This window comes from Nomascus leucogenys, chromosome 2, assembly GCF_006542625.1.
Source record: "Nomascus leucogenys isolate Asia chromosome 2, Asia_NLE_v1, whole genome shotgun sequence".
Taxonomy (NCBI): domain Eukaryota; kingdom Metazoa; phylum Chordata; class Mammalia; order Primates; family Hylobatidae; genus Nomascus; species Nomascus leucogenys.
Genome location: NC_044382.1, coordinates 144,523,033 through 144,540,143, shown reverse-complemented (window position 1 = coordinate 144,540,143; position 17,111 = coordinate 144,523,033). Strand labels below are relative to the sequence as shown.

The 17,111-nt window shown below is 43.0% G+C and overlaps 1 protein-coding gene across 3 annotated transcripts in view; it reads right to left on the bottom strand.

Moving 5' to 3' along the window:
* The window catches only part of WWOX (WW domain containing oxidoreductase), a 1,126,706-nt gene that overhangs the window by 820,956 nt on the left and 288,639 nt on the right, over positions 1-17,111 (bottom strand). For all 3 annotated transcript variants that reach the window (XM_030819181.1, XM_030819185.1, XM_003259982.4), the window contains one exon: positions 12,521-12,609. In XM_030819181.1, coding sequence (XP_030675041.1) covers positions 12,521-12,609 — 89 coding nt within the window. The remainder of the gene's footprint in view (positions 1-12,520; positions 12,610-17,111) is intronic.

The following is a 17,111-nucleotide window of genomic DNA, read 5'->3' as shown; positions in this document are numbered from 1 at the left end:
TCTAGCCAGCCAGCCGCCCATCCCCTTCCTTATACTTACCTGTTCCATCTTTCTATCCATCTAGCCAGCCAGCCACTCATCCCCTTCCTTGTACTAGAAGGCAGTAAATATAATAATTGCAAAGGCTGATAAAGATGATGACAATGATGACACAGGTTAAAATTTACTTTTTTGTTATCAGGTACTACGCTTTATAAACATTATGTTATTGAATCCTGTCAACAACCCAGAGTGGTGTTACTATCCTTTCCCATCTTTGCTGATGAAAGTAAGAATTAGAAAGATTAAGGAATTTGCCAGTGTCACCATCTTAGTAAGTTGTAGCACAGATATTACAAGCTAAGACCAAGATGTATTAGCCAAAGTTTCCGCTCCTCTGGGGCTCGGTTTAAGGAAGTAAAATCAATATAGAGAAAAGCATCCCCGAAGTATTCCATGTACAATAATTGGGTGTGTTGCTGATGGTCCGAAAAATAACTCATCAACTGTGGTGCCCGGGTAAGAGCAGGTAGAAGGGAGGCTCTGTAGAGGACATGACACAGGCAATCCATGAATCCAGCTTGCTTTTTCTCCTCTTGCCATCTTAACCACCCTCATCATCACTTTGGAATCTACGCTTACATAACTGACATGATGATGGACAAGGGGGAGAGGAGCCACACAAGTAAAGGCTCAGAGTCAGGATCCAGAACACGAGCAGCAGAGTAGAGAAGCCCGGGTTGGGGAAGACGTGGCCACAGGTGACAGGGGAGAAGGTATCAGATCCCAGAGGCCTGGGTGGGCCACAGCAGGAAGTGTAGCTATTTGCAGGTCAGACAGCAGCACATTGCCAAACAGGACAGTGTCAGGGCTGGGTTTGCATTTGAGAGTGATCACACCATCCATTTGGAGGTGTAAATAGCAAAACGACCCTTTGGTCTTCTTCTGTCTACTTGATAAGCATCAATTTGAAGACAAGTAGAAAGGAAGGGGAAATGGACAGTGACATTTACAGTAAATGTATAAAGATGATGCAAATGACAGTCAACAGCAGCCACTTCAGCTTAAATGAACTCTGTGAAGCAGCACCCTCTTAACTGGCTGGAAAATAGTCTGAGTACCTTAATTGAGGGGATGAGAATCTCTTCTGAGTTCAACCTCCTTTACACATATTTCAGCAAAATGATTTCCCTTCCGTGATAGAAAATTGGCTGAAAGGCCAGCAGCGGTGGCTCACGCCTATAATCCCAGCAGTTTGGGAGATCGAGGTGGGCGGATCACCTGAGGTCAGGAGTTGGAGACCAGCCTGACATGGTAAAACCCAGTATCTACTAAAAATACAAATTAGCCGGGCACGGTGGTGCATGCCTGTAATCCCAGCTACTTGGGAGGCTGAGGCACGAGAATTGCTTGAACTCGGGAGGTAGAGGTTGCACTGAGCTGACAATGCACCACTGTACTCCAGCCTGGATGACACAGTGAGACTCCATCTCAGAAAAAAAAAAAGAAAAAGGAAAATCGCCTAAAAGAAGCATCTCCTCCAACCTTGAACTGACCTTTTTAATTGTCCCACTAGGCAGTGGCTGTCCGTCATCTATTTTACTCATGGGACAAATCTCCTTTAGAAACAATATGTTCTACGTGGTGCATTTCCCAAATGAGACAGATCTTTTTGATTCTGCAAGCTACTATCTAAGCTGAGCTCAACAGAAAAAGAGATTTTGGACTAAGTTCTAGCCTTACTACGTACCAGCTAGCATGAACGTGGTTGAGGTTCTTAATTTCTTAATCTGTAAAATGTGGTTAATCACCGCACCAGGCTGAACCATTAAACACTGCCATTCTTCTGCCATTTTTCAACCCACCCTTAGAGTCCTTATAAGGATAAAATGGGATGGTATGTAAGTGCTTAGCTGTACACGACACATGATAAATAACTGATAAATATTAGCAATTATTATCATTATATGGTTCCATACTCCAATTAGTGCTTCAGTATCTTCATTATTTAAACAGCACTTAGTTGTCTTATTGACCTGCTTCCCCATATGGTAACACTTCCAAAGCTCAGCAAAGCACACTGTTCCACTCAAACTCTTTCCTCTTCTCTCAGCCGTGAAGTATCATGGGGGAAGTTTCTTCAAAGACTTGAAATTAACCATGCACACACCAGGGACTCTCAACACTTATTTAACTTGACCAGACCTAACATAACCCATTTTCTGAGAAAAACAGAATATCTTTCTCATGATGAAAAAGGGTGCTATTAAAATGAATTTCATTTCAAGGGTCTCTGGGCTACCGTCCAAGGAGTAGTAAACCACAGCTGCCAGGCCAGATACCAAATCCAAGCCACTTCCCGTTCTTTGTAAATAAAGTTTTATTAGGACACAGCCACGCCCAATTATTTATGTGTTGTCTCAGGCTACTTTTATATTACAATAGTCTCATGTAACACTCAACAATGTATTCAACAATGCTTGAATGGTTGCCTCAGAGACCATCTGGCTGTTAAGAGCAAAAATATTTACTATCTGATTCTTTCCAGAAAAACTTTGCCAATGAACGTCTAGTCCGGTGCTTTACATAATCATTATTTAACACCAAGAATAATTAACATTATTTGCTATAGCTAAAGGCAGGACATCAGCCTGCAAGTGCACTGGTGGGATTGTGAGGAGTGGGAAAAGACAACCCCGGGGTAATTGTATCTACCCTCCAAAGGGTGGTTTTTACTCTCCTTGGAAGGGAAGGTTTTATTTTGTCTTCATTTTACATACATCACTTTGATTTCATGAAACATGATAGTGATAGTTAAACCTAGGATTCTGTTGGGAAATCAAAAATGTTTATTTTGTGAACATTGGTGTGGTTAATTCGAACACATTTTCATTTTATGTCTTGGCAGTGATGACTTTTAATATGGCAAAAGGGCTAAGATTTTTTTTTTTTTTTTTTGAAACAGAGTCTTGCTCTGTCACCCAGGCTGGAGTGCAGTGGCCCAATCTCGGCTCACTGCAAGCTCCACCTCCCGGGTTCACGCCATTCTCCTGCCTCAGCCCCTCCGAGTAGCTGGGACTACAGGAGCCCACCACCATGCCCGGCTAATTTTTTTGTAGTTTTAGTAGAGACGGGGTTTCACCATGGTCTCGATCTCCTGACCTCGTGATCCGCCCGCCTCGGCCTCCCAAAGTGCTGGGATTAGAAGCGTCAGCCACCGCGCCCGGCGGACTAAGATTTTTTTGTCCCCAACAAATGTCATGCTAAGTGACGCCTAACTGATGTAATAATTATTCTCTCCACCAGGGGTGGGTTTTCGAAGGTTGGCATCATAAAAAGTTATCAAAAAACTGCTAAGCATCACAACTACTATAAGAAAGAAATAAGGTACAGGAGATATAAGAAGGCATAACCTTTATTTCCAATGTCTAGCCAAGTTTCTGGCATTGTTGTGAATGCTGAATAAATGATGAGGCGAGGGAAAAAAAAACCTTTTTAAGGAGGGGAGAAAGAAAGATGGAGTTTTCTGGGGTCCCACTGTACTTAAGGATTCCTAGTATTTGCAGTGTGTCCTGCTGTACCTCACTTATCCAGAGCAGACTGCTTTTACGGCAACTCATCTGAAAAAGACGCCTAAAATCAAGAGGAACAGACGCAGTAATGTCAAAGGAAATAGAATCTAAGCATTTACTCCGAAAGAAAACTGGGAAGCATCCTTGGGTCCATGGCTTTCTATCAGCGTAAATCAAGAATAGCAAAAGAGTAGCAAAAAAGAAAAAGAAAAAGGAAAAAAAAAACCATACTCAGTAATGTAGTACTTTACAATCCTCAGTGGAACATCACTACAGTAACAATAATTTCTCTTGGCTCTTGTCACCCTAGAGCTTGCAGGCAATGTGAAGCTCATTTCCCTTCTTCTCTTGATTGCCAGGCATTGCAAAGATCATTCCTGGGCCCAATTTTCCTTTCTTCCTTCCCTTCTTTCTTTCTTCCCTTCTCTCTGTTTTTCGTTGTCTTTACAAGACAGGTTCTGGCTCTGTTGCCCAGGCTGGAGTGCAGTAGCATGATCACGGCAGCCTCTACCATGCTGGCTCAAGTGATCCTTACTGGTCAGCCTCCCAAGCAGCTGGGACTACAGGTGTGCACCACCACACCTGGCTAGTTTCTGCAATTTTTGCAGAGACAAGCTTTTGTCAAGTTACTGAGGCTGGTCTCAAACTCCTGAGCTCAAGCAACCTACCTGCCTCGGCCTCCCAAAGTACTGGGGTAACAGGCATGAGCCACCACACGTGTCCTCTCATTTTAAATGACTGTGAAAGCCCTTATGAGATCCACACTTCCTCTCTGAGCACATCTATCCCCTTTTCCTGTTTAATTAGTTTTCTTATTTCTATCTTAAACTCTATATATTCTCAGAAACCTTTCTTAGATCATTTTAGGATCAAGATGAGAAACAAATGCATATTGCCAATAGTCCCAGGCTCCATAAAGTGAGATGTGTCTGGTAATTTCATGCATTATGGCTATTTTCAATTATCAACAACCTGCAAAGCACTGTGAAAATACACATTACACAGACTTGGAAAGTGAGGCTGAGAGATTTTCAGTAGTCTGCCCAAAGCCACACAGCCAGTAAGTGGTAGAGCTGGAACCATCAGTTGACCCCCAACACCCATGTTCTTTACAGTACTCCAGGGCATATAGGTCATTGCCCAGGGGTAGCATACTATGACCCCTGGCCAATCTGGCCCACTGTCTGTTTTGTAAAGTTTTATTGGAACGCTGCTCTGATCATCTGTTTACATACTATCTATGGCTGCTTTCAGGCTACCATGGCAGAAGCAAGCAGTTGCGACAGAGATCTTAATAGCCTGAAAATTCTCAAATATTTACTCTCTGGCCTCTTACAAGAAATTTACCTGCCTCTGACCTTTATGGTCATACTTTGATGTTTTTAGGAAAAGAGTGTATGATCTATTTCAGAAATATTTTTCAAAGTATTATACAAAAAGACTGAATGCTGAAAAAGTTTCAGAAGGCAAAAATTTCCGTAGGAGGGAAGCATTCTTTCCTGATGTTTCTAGATACACTAAGTATTTCACAGTATGATTTTTCAGTGCCTTAGGATGGAAAATGTACAGGATAGAAAAAAATTTAACTTGTAGACTTTTCAAAATTTTCCTAAAAAAATCATAATTAAGAGCTAGATTTAGAGCATTCATTATAGCAAAAAACTGCCTCTGTTTTTCTTTTCTTTGGGTTTTCATACTGTGTAGAGAAGCAAAGCAACATGATCTTCTGTTAGGCAAACCAAAAACGGATTTCTCATGTTGAGCCAAGAGTAATGCAGATATGTTGGCTAAAACATTATTCTTAAAACTGAGCTAGGGAGAAAAAGAAAGATTAATATGTAATTTACACGTTGGTCTTCAGGGTAATTTATCCCACAAAATTTGGAATTTATTTATAATTTATAGCCCACCCACTTCCAGAGATGGATTTGAGACAGCAAAATTTGGAATATGAATCCAAGAATATTATATCTGGGATTAGTAGATTCAAGTTCTGAAAGTAATTTAGCAGAAAATGAAAATAAATAACCTTGTTAAAGTTTTTTTTCCTCTTAAATGTTTAAGAAGTAAAGCAAGGATAGAAAACTGTTATTTTAACCTTTTTTTTAATTAAAAAAACACCACTGCTCTATATTATCTTCTAAGTGAGACAAAGTTTAAGTATAATTTCTTTAAATTATATTGGAGACAGAAAGTTCAGAAAGGACATAAAAATCTATGATCAAAAATGCAGTTCTAAAAACATTTGGACTTGGGTAGTTATTTTTATATGAATTTCCTTCAATTCCAGGAAGAATCAAAACCCTTGGTATTATACAAGCTGACCGGCAAGTGAAATCTAAGTAATAAATATCTGAGGTGTCGTCACCAACTGTTTAAGTTCCAGGATTACAATTCAGTTGTCTATTTTATCAGGGACATATGGACCTATAAACCATTTTTTTAAAAATTTTATAATATAGAGACAGTGTCTCACTACGTTGCCCAGGCTGGTCTCACATTTCTGGGCTTAAGCAATCCTCCCACCTTGGCCTCCCAAAGTGCTGGGATTATAGGCATGAACCATTGCACCTGGACATAAACCATTTTTTGAAGAAGAAAAAGTATTACAGAGCACCTCTCTCTAGGAGCTGTTAACTCTTCTAGGCCCTGTTCAAAATATGCACTTTTCAGTAAACTAAGCAGCTACCGCTAGAAAGGAAAATGTGCAAAGCCATCATAAAAACATACTGTTATTTCTCAGTCCATTTCAGAAAACCCCAATATTTGGTCTGAGTGATTAGAAAGGGTCCCAGCTCTTCATACTCCTATGGACACCACTGCTGTCAGGCAGTGGGAAGTCTGGCTCCTCTCCAGCGATGCAGTTTAAACAAAAATATCCCTCACAAGCCAGTCTGGGTGGAACTTACCACAGGCTTTGGTTTGGAACTTTCCAGTAATGCCCAAAATAATTTGACCCGAGACACACTGGCCAATGACCGCCGGTACCGCTAACTCTGAGGATAACTATCTGGAAGCAGGCTAAGGCTTCCTGGGCTGACCACCCAGAAAACTGAGTGGAGAATAACAGAATCAATCAATGAAAATGGGAGTGGGTGAAAAGAGAGTGGGCAGAGGAATGAGGAGGTCAGGACGTGCTGGGCCTGAAGAACACTGGCTTTGGCGATCAGGCCTGTGTGTCCTCTTGGATGATTACACCACTGCCTCGGAAGTATTCTTACAAAAACATTAAACACAAAGTTGACTGAGTCTCCTGAGCTATCTACCCTTTCACAGCAAACTCAGGAGACAGAAGAGTACCTTAAAAGACACCATAGAGATGCGATCATCAAAGTATAGATTGCAGAAATGCCTAGAGCAGAGGTTTCCAAATTTTTTTGGCACCAGGGACTGGTTTTCTGGAAGACAATTTTTCCACAGACTCACAGGAGTGGGGGTGGTTTTGGGACGATTCAAGCACATGACATTTATTGTGCACTTTATTTCTACTATTATTATGTTGTAATATCTAATGAAATAGTTATACAACTCGCCATAATGTACAATCAGTGGGAGCACTGAGCTTGTTTTCCTAGAACTAGACAATCCCATCTTGTAGGTGATGGGAGGCAGTGATAGATCATCAGGCATTAGATTCTCAAAAGGAGCACACAGCCTAGATCCCTTGCATGCACACATCACAATAGGGTTTGCGCTCCTATGAGACTAACGCTGTTGCTGATCTGACAGGAGGCGGAGCTGAGGCAGTAATGAGAGTAACGGAGAGCGGCTCTAAGCACAGATGCAGCTTCATTTGCTGGCCCACCACTCACTCCCTGCCATGCTACCCAGTTCATAACAGGCCACGGTTCTGCTATTGGTTTGTGGCCTAGAGTTCAGGGACCCCTGCTCTAGTGAACACCGTGGTCCCTTAAATATGTTGCATTAAAAAGAATTTTTTAAGGAAAAAACAAAAGGAGAGAAAATCCATAGATTAAAAATGCATCGACTTTATTTGAATCCTGATTCAAACAAATTAAGAGAAAGCGGGAGGGAGGAAAAGAGGAGGGACAACAGAAATGTTTCTTGTTTTACATTGTTTTTAGCCACTAAATTTTGGAGTAACTTGTTTGAGACAGAGTCTCACTGTCCCCCAGGCACTATCTCAGTTCACTGCAACCTCTGCCCACCCCAGAGTTCAAGCAATTCTCGTGCCTCAGCCTCCTGAGTAGCTGGGACTTCAGGTATGCATCATCATGCCTGGCTAATTTTTGTGTTTTTAGTACAGACGGGGTTTCGCCATGTTGGCCAGGCTGGTCTTGAACTCCTGGCCTCATGCAATCCACCCACCGCAGCCTCCCCAACTGCTGGGATTACATGTGCGAGCCACCGTGCCTGGCCAGAGTAATTTCTTACTTGGCAATACATAACCAATACAGAAATCCACACTGAAATTCCTATGACTGAAGTGTGAAAAGTAACAAAAAGTCGTTTTGGATTCAAATTCTGGATCTCCTACTTGCTCAAGTTGAAAAAATGCCTTAGGCTCTCTGCACTGCAACCTTATAATTTGTAAAGTAGGGATAATCATGGTTAAGTGTCCAGGAGTCTTATAACAAATTAAAGACAGAATACATGTATATAAGTGCTTAGCACATTGCCTTGCACAAAACAAACAAGTGGGCTAAGCAGCTACTGTTTACACAATCATGGTTAGGAGGGCTCCCTCTACAATAGCCTCCTTTACACTCTCTCCTCCCAGCACCCAGAATAAAAAGAAGAGAGCCAGGAAGAGGCTGATCTCCATCTCCCACAGAAGACAGACGGAGGGTAGTTCCACAGTACAGTAAGCTGCTTTTCTTACCAGTGTTTGTACTACGCATCTGTTTCTACCTTTTCTGCTCTAAGAATACACAATATGCTGCCTATCCCAGTGTGGAGAAACACTTGAGCTGGAGCACGGACCAAGGGAATACACACAGGAACGCAGAGCCTGATAATACTCTGGCTTGATCACATACAGGTTTTGAAACGGTATATTAAATAAGAGCATCCACGTGGAATTTAAATTTAAGGGATTTTTTTCCTCTCAATGCAAAAGCGCGAAGAGATTGGTTCTGAACTGGCAGCCTTTTTTTCATTTGTCATTATGTTTCACACGCAAGGAAATTTTAATGTCTGAAGATGGGGAGTGATAAGAATAGAGTTACATGTGTTTCTCTGGAGCCTAGTCACCAGCACTTAGATTCACTTCTGACAGTTCTCAGAATCGAAAGACCTGCAAGTACCAAACTGTCATCTGCCTATCCATGAGAGATTTCACTTTGGCAGCATTTCAAAAGTAGAATGTCTCACTTTTTTAAGCATATTTTCACCACCACAGTATTTCTCTAAGCCACGTAAAATCCTGTACTCTCGTGAGACAGATACAAAGAGGTGTGTGCTACAGAGGGCTCTAAATGGAAAATCACCCTTGTTTCTCAACCTAGAAGTATTTCTAAAAACTCAAAGTCCTGTGCTAAAATCTGGGATTAGGGCAAAATGGGTGAGAGTTTCCTCCAAGGTTTTGAGCTTGCTGATTACAAAACGCACTTGAACTTGATGATTTCCCAACTACTTAATGGTTAAAACCTAATTGTCCAGTTAAGACCTGGAAGATGATTCTATTACATAACACTTGGCTCTCTTCAGCAAAGCTGCTCACTTCCAACACATTCTGACAGAGGAAGTGGAGAGAGTCATTCAGCAGCAGTGAATGTGAGATCTTGCATGCTATGAGGGCAAGAACAAGAGGCAGACTGGAATGAAATCCCATGCCCGTCACCAACCTGAAAAGTGACCCTGTGAAAGTCACTCACATTCTCTGAGTCTATCACATTTAAAATGAAAGGGTCGGGCATGGTGGCTCATGCCTGTAATTCCAGCAGTTTGGGAGGCTGAGGCCCATAGATCACTTGAGGTCAGGAGTTGACTAGCCTGGCCAACATGGTGAAACCTCATCTCTCCAGAAAATACAAAAATTAGCTGTGTGTGGTAACGCGCACCTGTAAGCCCAGCTACTCTGGAGGATGAGGCATGAGAATCGCTTGAACCCAAGGCCAGAGGTTGCAGTGAACAGAGACTGCACCACTGCACTTCAGCCTGGGCAACAGAGCAAGACCCTGTCTCAAAAACTAAACAAAAAATAAAATAAAATGAAAGACAGTGTAGTATGGTGGTCAAGTTGGAGGCCTGGAGAGGCTAAATCAGCCCCTCTACCTACGTCCCACATGCCTTGGATAAATTATATATCCTCTTTAGCCTCACTTTCCTTATCTGTATAGTACAGACATTAATAGCATCTACTCCCAAGGATTGCTTTGAGAATTGAATCACAACATACATGCAAAATATTTTCCACGTATGGCCCATAAGCCCTCAGTAAATGAGCTGCTACCTCTGCTGCTGCTCTTCTCATTATCATTCCCTCCCAAAAAACCACAGACAGATGACTTTGAGGAGTCAGCTGTCCATAATAGCTGACAACTGAGGTGATAGCTTGTGTGGGGTTACTGTGGCTTCCAGGGCCACCACTCTCTTCCCAGAGCCCAGAAGAATGTCTGGGGCTTTAGAGGTGTTCCTGAAATGTGCGTCAAGTGAAGGAATGGGTGAATAAATGAATGATGAAACAATCAGTGAACAAATGTCTTGAATGCTAGTGTTGCAGCCTGTTGAGGTGCCTCTTGATAGTTCTTGCAAAGGGTGGCAGCTACTAATAGCCAAGCACAGCAAAGGACACACACAGCAGGGCTCTCTCAGATCTGGCTGGCTGGGGGATGTTATCTCACTGTTCCTACAAGCCAGCTTGGGGTCTGCACTTAGGGGATGTTGCAACTCTCACTAAGACTCTGACTCTAATGTAGAGGACTACAAGGACTTGGGACACTGGCTTACTCCAGCAAGAGCCTGAGTGAGTCAACTTATTTATTTATTTATTTATTTTGAGACAGAGTTTTGCTCTTGTCACCCAGGCTGGAGTGCGATGGTTCAGTCTCGGCTCATGAAACTTCCACCTCCCGGGTTCAAGCAATTCTCCTGCCTCAACCTCCCGAGTAGCTGGGATTATAGGCATGTGACTCACGACTCGGCTAATTTTGTATTTTTAGTAGAGACGGGGTTTCATCATGTTGCCCAGGCTGGTCTCGAACTCCTGACTTCAGGTGATCCGCCCACCTCTGCCTCCCAAAGTGCTGAGATTACAGGCATGAGCCACCACGCCAGGCTGAGTACAAACTTTTTTTTTTTTTTTTTTTTTTTTTTTGAGACGGAGTCTCACTCTGTCGCCAGGCTAGAGTGCAGTGGCACCATCTTGACTCCCTGCAACCTCTGCCTCCCAGGTTCAAGCAGTTCTGCCTGCCTCAGCTTCCCAAATAGCTAGGACTACAGGTGTGCACCACTACACCCAGCTAATTTTTTGTATCTTTAGGAGAGATGGGGTTTCACCATGTTGACCAGGATGGTCTTGATCTCTTGACCTTGTGATCCTCCCGCCTTGGGCTCCCAAACTGCTGGGATTACAGGCATGAGCCAGTGTACCCAGCTGAGAGCAAACTTTCTAAATCTAATAAAGTAGAGTGGCTGGGCACAGTGGCTCATGTCTGTAATCCCAGCACTTTGGGAGGCCGAGGCAGGTGGATTACCTGAAGTCAGGAGTTCGAGACCAGTCTGACCAATATGGTAAAACCCTATGTCTACTAAAAATACAAAACTTAGCAGGCCATGGTGGCAGGCACCTGTAGTCCCAGCTACTCAGGAGGCTGGGACAGGAAAATCGCTTGAGCCCAGAGTGGGATGTTGCAGTGAGGCGAGATCGTGCACTGTGCTCCAACATGGGTGACAGAGCCATGCAAGGAGAATTGGATACTAGACAGCAGTGTGGTGTCAGCCCCCCACAGGGCCATTTGAATATGTGGTTTAAAATCCCTTCCCTCACATCTGTCATCTGCTTGGAACACTGCAGAACTAATGTTTCCAACAGAGCCCAACCCAAAGGCAGCTTGTCATTTATGAGAGCTCTCCACATTCAGTGGTTCTGGTGCCTCTCGTGTAATTATCTTATCCTTGGCACCACCTGTGCTATTATAAACTTAATCCTCATGTTTGAATCAAGTCACTGAAAAAAAATAAATGAAGTTATTTGTTAATGAAATTCAAACCTCTATGTTAAATGAGAAACTAGGATTGCTCATATTTATGAGTAAAAATAAACACTTGGAAACAAAGTATTGTAATTAGTGTAGCTTGCCATGATCGCTTTCCTTAGCTCAGAGTTTCAGGGTTTGAGGCCTCCTGTCTCTCTGTCTCCCCACCCCCTTCCGCTTCTCTCCCTTTCTCCTACAACCTTCTCTGTTAGGAAGGGATGCTAGCATATGACACCATCAAAATATCCTAGGCACTAACTAAGGCTTTCTCCAACTGGAATTTTGAAAGACTGAAAAGGATGAAAAATAAATAAATAAAAGGAATGTGAGTCCATGTTTTTTGGAACCACATCCATGTACCACATCAAATCATCGAAGGCTTTAGAAACTGGAGGTCTTTTGGGTGCTTGGATTATCAACCTCCCTGCCGTACTGGATAACTGAGTTTACTTGTTCCTGAATGCAATTTAAATATACTCTTACTCGATTCTGAAATGCACTGCAAAAATCTTATAATCAGGATGCATCTTACTATTGGCAAGCTTTTATTCCCCACTCTTACTAGTGCTTTAATAGTGTCTTCTCTTTTGGTATCTGGGAAGCTGTTATTAGATTGATGACACATCTCATAATGAGGGTGACTGTGAGTCAAGAAAATATGGTTCACCTTAACAGGGCCAATATAAATGAGCCTCCTGTTTGGACGCCAAGACAACACAACAGCCTTGCATTCTCCCAATTGTGTTCATTTGATAAAGATATTACAATAGCAGGAAATTATGATCTATAACCCTCCACTGGAACACTCACACATTCTTGGCCTTGAATGCTTCAGCAAAATGCTGCACGCTACGGAGCAGAGCCAGGTCCAGGGTCATTGCTTCTACCTTGGCTTTATGCTGTTATGAGAGAAAATAAAAAGAAATGATAAATAACAGCAAGTTTAGTTCATGGTATCAAGTTACAGTAAATGTGTTATGGAACATGTCGGAATTCCCCTGTTTAATATAAGACGTCCAGAGAGAATATAAATCATCGCAATGAATGGAAGAACAGGGCTTTTACTGCCAAGTTCGGGGAGGATGTGAGGCTGGGATTCTGCTAAACCTACAAGCTGGGGGGCAGGGCTGGGGAGTGGGTTGTGCTGTGTTTCAGCCGCACGGAAGAGGCTGCAAAGGGGGTTCGGGCTAATGTTATCTCCTCTCAATCTGCATCCTAAAACACTTTAAGGAGGGGAATACACGACAAGGCCTGGATCATGGAAAGATGCAGTGGACAATATCTTAATTTCAAAAGCTGCCATCCAGGTTCTGAAATATCTCCACTAAACCTGCATCAAAAATCAAAGACAACTCCTTTATAGAAAGTACAGAAGAAGAAAGACTCATTTATACCAGTGGATTCTGATGGACCTAGATCCCAAAGAGAACACCCTGGCTTAGTAAACCCAGAAAACTCTATCGATAAACAGCTGGAGCACACGCTGGTGATAGGAATAATAATGGTAATAATGGCTACTATGTATTCAGGGCCTGCCACGGACTGGACATTTGCATACCATCTCACTTAAGGCTCTTAACAACTCAAAGACAGTATTTTCTCCATTTGACGATGCAGCATCTTACGAGAGATCACAGAGATAACAAGTTTAGTACAAGAACTGACCCCCAGTCAGTCTGATAAAGAAGCCCAAGTTCCCTCCTGGCAAGAAACCAGGAGAACTGGAGAGGTCAACATTTGAAGCAATGGTGTTCCATTGGCCATGTTCTTCAGGGCATCATTCTGCAAGGACAGATCTCCGGGTTGCCTCTCCCACTGGCCTTGTGTGTATGGGCCACTCCAAACTTTAAAATCTGGGTGTGCTTCGGAGTGCGAGATTAAATACTATCACTTCTTAGACCTAGCTCCTTGGAAGGACAAAAAGCCAAGAACACAGGGCCACCTGCCTATTGAAATAAGAAGAGTCCCGTAAAACAAACTGTTGACTTGGGAATTCTAGTCTAGACTGTGATGCTTAAGTAAGATTAAGGAGCATAACATGATACCTGTAAGGCTATGAAGGGGGATGCAAATGGCACTGCTAAGAACATCCTCTACCCTAAGTGTCCTGTTCAGGGATGGACAGGAGCTGGGCTGAGACGTTCAGTGTATTTGTAGCCGGTTTATCTCGGCCTCCAAATCCTGGGCTCTAACCCAAGTCCTAAGCTTTGAGCAGTAAACATCAGGCAGTGACAGCTAGAAAACACAGTCATTTTGGGCCATTTAACAGTGTTGAGCCTCAGTTTCCTCATCTGTAAAAGATGAATATTAGTCATCTACTCATAGGTTTGTAAGGATACATGTTCATAATTTCCTAACATCCTGTATGGAAGAGAAGGTATCTAATTAATTTAACTAGCAGAGAAGATGTCTCTTGTGCCGAAGTCTTGTCCCGATGCCACTCAGCAATTAATGGTAGTCTGTGTGAGTTACAGTCCAGCATAGTGGATAGACGGATGACAATGATGTCCAAAGATCCTTACTGAAGGCCATATCAGACCACACTACTGAGGGAAGGATCCTAAAGAATCTAAGTCATGCCTGCTAAAAAAGCCCTGTGTTTTTTTTGTGTGTGTGTATGTGTTTTTAGATGGAGTCTCACTCTGTCGCCCAGGCTGGACTGCAGTAGCATGATCTTGGCTGACTGCAACCTCCACCTCCTGGGTTCAAGCGATTCTCCTGCCTCAGCCTCCCGAGTAGCTGGGACTACAGGTGCGTGCCACCACACCCAGCTTCTTTTTAGTACAGATGGGGTTTCACCATGTTGGCCAGGATGGTCTCAATCTCTTCACCTCGTGATCCACCCACCCAGGCCTCCAAAAGTGGTAGGATTACAGGCTTGAGCCATCGCACCTCGCACAAAGCCTAGTTTTAAGGAAACGTGGTAGGAAGTGATGAAATTATATCCCCAAACCCCAACAGCACATCAGTGGTGGAGGCAAACTGGCCAACACAGATTTAACTTCCTGGTCTTGGGTAACAGTGGCAGATGCCCAAATGTGCAGATTTTGGAACGAGGAGGAGAAACATGAACCTGATCTACGAAAAGGGGAAAATGCCACCATGTGGGTTGTTAGTTTCCTACCTTCAGGGAATAATAGAGCTGGAGGGTCTCCTGTAAGGTGAGGCCACATCCCTCCTATAAAGAGGGAAACTGCCACCAAGAAGATTGAAGGCACTTGAGTGAAGTCACATCCTATGAAAGGCGTGGACTTCCAGATGAGGAGCAGAGAACCCCAACAAGCTGTCTGAGTAACTGATATTTTACTTGATGACTAAAAATCTTTTCAACGTGTAAAATGTGTCAATACCCCACAGAGATGCTCATGCCTCATAAACACAACTACTCGACATTCAGAGTCAGCAAAAAAAGTGATCTTTCATCCTCATCCTAAGTCCTCTGGTCCCTGCCTCCTTTTACTTGGAGCATGACACTCACTGCCACGTGCAGAATCTTACAGAAATGTGAATGTATCACTGGAGGAAAGGCAGCCATTCATTATGTTGTGGAACGGGTGGTAAAGAAATTGTTCTGCTCAGCCAAACCCCCAGTGGAAACCCCAAGGGATATGCAGGCTGCATATTATAAAAACGCATGTCTGTATTTCCCCCCTAAAACAGGAAGAACATTCCCAGATGGTGACCACAAAGCAGTATTTCAACAAAAATGACAGCACAGCCAACTAGCCCATACAGTCTTCTCTATAAGTAACTCACAACTGCTAAGTTTTCTTTTTGTTCTCCTGCTTCCCTTCAAAATAAAGCACAGAGCTGCCACTACCAATAAGAAGAAAATCAGAACATATATCTCTAAGGGAAAAAGGGGTCACAAGCCATCAAGTAGTTCAACACACTAATCCACAAGCTGTGGGTTACTAGGCTCCTGGGGATAGTGATTCAAGTCCACACACTGTTATTTAGGTAATTCTCTTGCCCTAGGTATCAGGTTTCCCGTTTCTGCTACCAATCCTGAGAAATGGAGAGAAACTGGAGGCAATACACTAAGTCCAGGGGATGGAAAATGCAGCGTTTAAATTAGGGTGTGCATATGTGTTTATGTGTGTGTTGGGGGTTTGCACTTCCGATTGTCTAACAAACTTAGTAGCTTCATAGAAATGTTTGTAGTGGGACATGCTCTAAATAAGAAGGTAGTGGCTGACAGATTGCAAATGGAACCACTTTTTGAGGGGTGAACTGCTGATTGTTAGGTGAGGACAAGATCTGCCAAGGTGAGATTTCCTCCGAGGTCTGGCAGTGAATCTGCAACTGACCATAATTCACTTTCTTGGTTTAACTCATGATGTTTTTGTTGTTAACTTTTATTTGAAACTAATTATAGATTCACAAAACATGGCCAAACTGGTACAGAGAACACCCTATACCCATCATCCAGCTTCCCCCATATATACATCTTACATACATACAATACACTGGCAAAACCTGAAAATCAACATCAGCACAACACAATTTACTAGACCATAGTCATTACTCGGATGTCACCTGATGTGGTTTGGCTCTGTGTCCCTACCCAAATCTCATATTAAATTGTAATCCCCAATACTGGAGGTGGGGCCTGGTGGGAGGTGATTGGATCATGGGGCTGGTTAAAAATGGCTTAGTGCCATCCCCCTAGTGCTGTCTTGTGATCCAATTTCCCTAAGATCTGCTTATTTAAAAGAGTGTATCACCTTCCCTACTCGTCCCCCTGCTCCCGCTAAGATGTGCCTGCTTCCTCTTCACCTTCTGCCATGATTGGAAGTTTCCTGAGGCCCATCTAGAAGCAGAACATGAACACAGAACAATGAGCCAATTAAACCTGCTTTCTTTATAAATTACACAGCCTCAGGTATGTTTATATAGCAGTGTGAGAACGAACTAAGGCAACTTGAGATGCGTTTATTTTCTTTGCTGTACCTCTGTGCATAATTCTAAGGTATTTTATCACGTGTATGTATTCATATAACCATCACCACATTCAAGACATAGAACTGTTCCATCACCACCAAGCAAACCATGACTTTCATTAAGAAGTGTTAGAATTAGCACATGCCATCTAGAATATGAAAAGTTCACGCCTCATTCAGTCAGAGCCTACTCTCTGCATTGGCAAAAGCAACCCTTTAGTACATCAGAGTGGCCAGTAAGACGTGGTCTGAATTCCTTAGCATGGCTCAAAAGAACCTCTGCATCAATCAGGATGTGCTTCAGTAAGGAACAACCCCCAAATCTGCATTACTTAGAACAACCCGGAATTATGACTTGCTCACACTTCACACTCATTGTAGGTCAGTGGGCCCAGCTCACCACGGCCAGTCAGGGCCCAGGTGGATGGAGCCTCTGTTGTCTGTAACATCGCCAGCCT